General features: G+C 44.8%; 1 protein-coding gene across 1 annotated transcript in view; it reads left to right on the top strand.

Annotated features, from left to right (window-relative positions):
* Window positions 1–59: 59 nt before the first annotated feature.
* The window catches only part of CFAP61 (cilia and flagella associated protein 61), a 184,521-nt gene continuing 177,985 nt past the window's right edge, over window positions 60–6,595 (top strand). The window contains exons 1-3 of the mRNA XM_054021574.1: window positions 60–86; window positions 3,739–3,889; window positions 5,784–5,931. Of these exons, the coding sequence (XP_053877549.1) occupies window positions 3,747–3,889; window positions 5,784–5,931 (291 nt within the window). The 5' untranslated portion in view covers window positions 60–86; window positions 3,739–3,746. The remainder of the gene's footprint in view (window positions 87–3,738; window positions 3,890–5,783; window positions 5,932–6,595) is intronic.

Raw genomic sequence — 6,595 nt, 5'->3', positions numbered from 1 at the left:
ACCCCGCGCAGCGTCGCCCGGGTTGTTGCCACAGTAACGGCGGCCGCGCGTCTCCCAACGGCTGCAGCGGAACCGCCGCGTCCCAGGTGAGTCGTCGCCGGCTCCTCTTCGCGCTGACCCGGGGGGACCCCGGACACGCCGCGCCCGACGGAACATCCGCGACGCTCTGGGAGTCCGGGGAGGAGGCGCTCACGGGACTGGGTGTCCCATATCGCACAGCTCCCCTCACCTTGGGACTACGCCGCCCAGCATGCAATGCGCGTCCCCCCCCCCCACGGAGACTACAAGTCCCAGAATGCAGCGCGTCCTAGTCCCTCCTCTCCCCCGGGTACTCTTTCTAGCGCTTGCTCTGCGCTGCCCCCTAACGGCCCGCCCGAGAACTGCAGCTGCCAGAGCTTGCCCAGCGGGGTCATGAGCCCCCAGGTGTTGGGGATTGCGGCCATCCTGCTCTTCCCTCTATTGCTAGGTGGGAGGGGCATGGGAAAGGGGTTGCAATGGAGAAAACAGGCTGGCTAATTGCCACCTTTCTCATCCCTTGTCCTCGCAGTCCTGCTTCCCATGGACTCCTTCTGTTGGCACCTGCAGACCCATGTGCCAGTGGCAAAGCCGGCCCGTCGAAGGACCCTTGTTCCCTGTAGAAGGGTCAGAGTCTTGTGGCAGTGTAGCATTTACTGTAAGTTGCAACAGGATTACCACCACAGAGTTGTCTCCAGACAGCAGATCTGTGCTAGTGAGCCAAAGGGAAGACTTCCTGTGAGCTAATGAATTTCCCACTCGCTCTAAAATGCAGCCCAGACTGACGGCATTGGGCCAAAGCTCACCCCCATCCAGTCCAAACCTCAGCCCACCCCCAGAGTCCTCTCCCTCAAACCCAACAGCCCACTGTCAGGATAGTCCAGCAGTTTTCAAACTTTTTGAGCTGTGCCCCCCGACACTCGCCCACTCTCAGTTACAATTCTTGGTTGCACCTCCCCAGCCCAAATAAAAATAGACACAATACCCCTTTGGCTTTCAGGATTGGCAAAGGTGTATGATGGTCTCTGGGGGCAGAGCTAGTGCTGGGTGTGGAGGCTGCTGGGAGCAGAAATCAGCACGGCTACAGTGGATGTTGACATTGACCCACAGGCTGGTGAGTTAGGGAGTGGAAGTGACGTTCCCTCCCCGAGCCCTGCCTGGCGTGGCTGCTTACCCCCACCCCAAACATTCCACTACACCCCGTAGGAGGGTGTGCCCTCCAGTTAGAAAACCTCAGGGGTAGCCCTACTCTGAAGCTTGATGTGTCCATTTTTATTCCTTCCAGTCTTGACATTGGTGGTGTGGGAGGAGCTGCCCATAGTCCTTGTCTCCAGGACAGTTAATTAACTCCTTCTTGCCCTGATCCAGTGTGGAATTTGTGCATCCCATCACTCTTCCACAGTCAGAAACTTGGGGCTGTGCTAACCTTTTCCTACATAATCTTATCACAAGTACTTATATGACATATTTGATCTGATTTGGATATAAGCCTCAACTCACCTAAAGAGAAAAGATGGTTAGGATGGGAAATTTCTGTTGTGTTTAAAAAGAGTGTTTGTTTAATGTTGATAAACCAGAGAGGCAATTACTGGAAGAATTGGAGCAGACAGGGAGCAGAGTCCCCTATTTAACTGCATGGTTCTACAGATTCTCTGCTCTTAATCAGTGCTCCCTGTCTCAGCTCTCCTCCACTCCCCAACTTCCTTCTTTGCATATCTTAGACCTACAGGAGCTAATGCAAAAAAAATATGTTTCCTATCCATGCTCTTAAAATGTCATATTTGGTTTGTGCATTTTGTGAAATAGATGGTAGGGGCATTACTCCTGTGGACCTTCTAAGACCTTCCCTAGCTCCTACAGTCTTAATTTTAAAGCATTTAGAAAATAACTTCATAGCTGCATAGTGTTTTTAGAACACAAGCAACCAACTACGAACCATGGAAATTCACCAAAAAATATATTTAACAGAGTTAAGTTTCTGCTTACCATTAAAAGTTAAAATTGAGGTATACAGTACAATTACAATTCTTAAAAATATTATCAATTTAAAAGTGTGGACATAAACAGTTAAGGAAAAGTAGATAAATATTCAAGTTCAGTTCATACAACCTTTTAAGTAAATGTGTATTAAGTGGAGCCTTCTCTTTGCCCATTCTAAAAATCAGCATTCAACTATCAACTCTCTAACCAAAATATACCTGTCATCATAAGTATTATAATTTAAGACATTTATTTAAAATATTGTTTACGCAAGAAAATATAATTAATTCTACAGACGTCATTGCCATTTTCTTCTCTACTGTTGTGATGAATGCGGCAGTCTGAGATCAGTGGCCTCTAGAGTCTAATGTATGTGTAGCATGGAATGAGTAATGCTGGATGCAAAGTCTGTATCTGGAAAGTGAGGATGGTGAATGTGGAGGGTAAAGTGAGGTTTCCAGTTCCTGTAGGGACAGTGGATGGGGTAGACTGGGTCTTTTGCCCAATACTGGAATGGCGGATGGGAAGAAGTTGGTTCTGGAATGTATATGGGCAGTAAGGCCCAATTCTGCTCAGAGAACCACATCAATGTAATTCCATTCAAACATACTGGTCTCAGTGTGAGCATAGAGATCCGCAAATATAAACTTGCAGGACTGGGACCTATGATACTATATGGTGTGGCCTCTTGACTATAATGGGAAGTTGGGGTGGGCTCATGTCTCTATTCTATAAAGGGGAAGATATAAGATGAGCTGTTGGTGTCTCTGCCTCATATTACACACGTGTGCTGGTAGATGTTCTGAGATAGGATGTGTGGGCCATACTTGGGATTGTGGTGGTTTGCCTGGGGTTGCAGCTGATATGGGTAATGTATATGATGTAGTGTGGATGAATATAAAAGATTTTCTAGTCTATAGCTAGAGTCTGGGAGGGGATGGCGAGCACAGTAAAGATTTATTTATTTATTTTATTTTTGAATGGGCAGTGTTATATTTTACATATAATCTTGTATGTGAGTTATTGTATGAACTGTGATGGTATTTGAACTGTTCATTTTCATACCTTAATGCTTAGGTTTTTTTACTTTAAATTGTGACATTATTTGGTATGTATACATTTAAACTTTAATGCTAGGTGGCAACAGAATTGAAAGGTAACTATGGTAAGATTTTGTTGGTTAAGCACAGTTGGACTGAATTCATATCACATTATATATTATGAAACTGTTAGGTATACAAAGGACAAAATGGGTTACGAGGACACTACAAACACATTGCACATGGAACTGCAAAATAAATGTTTATTTGCATCCAGGGTTAGGGCTATTCAGTAAAGCCTTCCACTCTTCCTGAAGTGTAAATAATCTTATTGATTAAAAAACTTGGCTTTTGGACAAATAGTTTGAAACGGTCGGATACTATGATGATGAGCATTATAGAAATGTCTACAACTAAATGTGAAACCATTTCATGCAGTTGTTGGCCATTAAAAACATTCCCTCACTGTACAGTAATATTTTAGGTGGTAACCATTATACTACATCCAATTTGAGACTATGGTTTTCAAAGGGGCCCGTGGGAGTTAGGCACTCAGATCCCATTGATTTTCATTAGGATTTAACTGCCTAACTTCCTTCCTCCCTTTGAAAATCCCATCTAGAATGACTAACTTCAAGGCTGAAATCACTGCAGAAGCCGTTCACATTAGATAACAGCAGTGTTTTCCTTGTTTTTGCTACAGTGTATAAAATGACTGCAATAACTTCTGCAAGAGGAAATACAGAAGTGGTCACTGTCAGAAGAACGGAAGCACATGATGTTTCTGGTATTATCAGTCTCATCAGCTATTTTACTGAAAAAACTTTTGGAAGGATTAATGTCATCTATCTTTTGTAAGTAGCAACATTTTAAGAACATACATGACATTCTCCTCAAGGTACCCAAAATCATAAGCCACCGTGTTACCTCTCTGCTTCAGCAAGAGAGAGCTTTGCTCAATTGTGTGTCAGCTCCCTGCCTTGCGACTCTGCCAGTCTTAACCTTGTCTTGCAGGTAATAATCAGTGAACTCCAGTTCTCAAGTTCCCCAGAGAGGTCTCTGTCAGTATCCTGTTACTCTCACTTTATTTCAGTATAACAGCACTGAGATAATTCATAGTAAAACTAAGAATATGTTTCTTAATAAAGAACATAGATTTAAGTGATACCAAGGGTGACAGAACCTACCCAAAAGTTGGGGGGGGGTCAGGGGCCTGGGCCCCCTACCTCTACTCTTCTGTCTGAGGCCCTGCCCCAAGCCAGAGCGGGCCAGGAGCCACAGACTCTCCAGCTGCCTGGGGTGAGGGGGCCAGGAGCAGCCCCCAGCCTGTGTTCCTGCCCCACAGGCCCCTGGCCCAGGGGAGGTGGAGGGACCATGGCACGGCTCCCCACAGCTGCCCTCGCTGCTCTTACCATGGCCGGACTGTAGCCCCTCCCCCCCCAGTTGGAGCCAGGTCCTGGTAAGAGCTGCATGCAGGCAGCTGAGGGGAGCCACAGATCCTCCTGCCCTGGGTGCAGGGCCCGTGGGATGGGGACGCAGGCTGGGGCCTGCTCTTGGGCCCCTCTAACCTGAGCAGGTAGAAGGTCCACGGCGTGGCACCCCACAGCTGCCCAGGACCCTGGCTGGGCTCCAGCTGCTGTACCAGCCTGGTCAGGGGGACAGGGCCTCAGGAGGAAGAGGAGGGGTGGGGGTCGGGCCCCTGCCAAAAAGTGGATGGTCCAGGCCCATCCACTTTCAAAAGTGGTATACATCCACTTTCAAAAAGTGGGAGGGCCCTGGCCCCTCCTATTCCGGTGCCACTGAGTGATACTAAGCAAGAGTAAATGAGGTAATTATGGTTACAAACAAAACAAAATAAAACACACTTTCTAGTGTCCAATTCTTAACTTTAAAAAGCTACAAGCTTTGTCTAAACAGCTTTCTCACTTACATCAAGTTACCAGCACCTCCAACCTTACAGCAAGAAGATCCAAGATGACAAAGCCCTGGCTGGGATGATTTAGTTGGGAATTGGTCCTGCTTTGAGCAGGGGGTTGGACTAGATGACCTCTTGAAGTCCCTTCCATCCCTGATATTCTATGATTCTATGATTCAAGGTTCACAGACTCAGAAGGTGCTGTCCCCTTTGTTCTCTGAGTGATGGATAACATACTAGTTGTGTCATGTGTAGGCTAATAGAGTAGTCAGTAAATACCCAGTAATAAATCAGACACAGCTTTATGGTCCATATTTTCAAAAGTGTCTACTGATTTTGGGTGCTTCAGTTTCTGTGCCCAGCTTAAGATCTCTTGGGCTTGATTTTCAGAAGTGGGGAGTACCAACAGCTCCAACTGAAGTCAGTGGGAGTTGCAGTTGTACCTCTGGAAAACTGGGTCCAATATGGCTCAAATGTATGGTCTAGGTATACTTAATCCTGCCTCAGCGTGGGCAGACGGACTACATGACCTCTTCGGGTCCCTTCCGGCCTTACATTTCTGTGATTCTGTGAAGTTGGGCATCTAAAATCAGAGGACCCCAGATCAGTGGCCAGTTTTGAAAATGTGATTGTTAAACTCTCTTGGTCACACAGAGAAGATGGATTTACTGGCAGGAAATGTTTGTATAGATAGTATCAGCGACCCTATCCTCTGGTTCCCTCATGATGCTGTTGAACAGTTGTTAACTTGAAGACTAAGAAATCTAAAATCACTCTCTGAATCTTCTTTTTGTCATTTCTTTAACTTTTGCAAATCAAAATTGTTTCTACAGAGAAAAAGCTAACCTTGCTGTGACACTCAGCAAGAAGAATGAGGTTTTTGCCCATGCTGTATTTTTGGACTATCCAAATTGGAATATTGTTGATCAAGCTGATTGGGAATCATTCTTACATGAAAACTACAGTGATAAAAAGTGCACAGTAAGTAGTTATTTTTTTTCAGATGTGTTTCACTTGAGGGACCTCAACTTGGTTTTCATTTTGTTCCTTTTGAATACTGTATGTGTTCAATTTTTGGTACAATATAGGGGGGAAACAATTAAATTGCAACTGATGTTAGAGATGCATTACCCTTGTTATCTGTATTGCTATTCCCTGGGATTTGGGAAGATCAGCGTAAAAAATGGTATTCCTTTTACTGGAGATTTTTGTTTTGTTTTCCATTCCAAGTGATTTCTTTGTTGTTTGACTAAGTTGGCTAATGGGTTTTTCTACACAAATGTTCTGACTCACTGAAAGCACATCACTTGGGGTCCTAAACATTCTCAACACTAGAAAATGATAACATATTAGATTTTATAACATTACCTCTCACCCTAAAGCACCGTACATTTTTACAGTATTGCCAGCTCTTAGAATTTTATTGAGAGTCTTGCTATATTTGGCATTTTTCTGAAAGCCCTAGCTTCTGGAGTTAAATCGTTATGCGAGAATCTCCACGTTCCTTTTTTCATAAAAGGAAATTTCTAGCCCTTTTTGGTTGTGGAGAAAAGCTGAAAAATTTGAATTCTAAAAGGTCAAAACCCAGAAGGCAAATAGATAAACTAAAATGTTTTATTGTTAAGCCAGTCTCATGATTTTTGAC

Source organism: Malaclemys terrapin, chromosome 3 (assembly GCF_027887155.1).
Source record: "Malaclemys terrapin pileata isolate rMalTer1 chromosome 3, rMalTer1.hap1, whole genome shotgun sequence".
Classification (NCBI taxonomy): Eukaryota; Metazoa; Chordata; order Testudines; family Emydidae; genus Malaclemys; species Malaclemys terrapin.
This window is presented reverse-complemented; position numbering and strand designations above follow the sequence as displayed.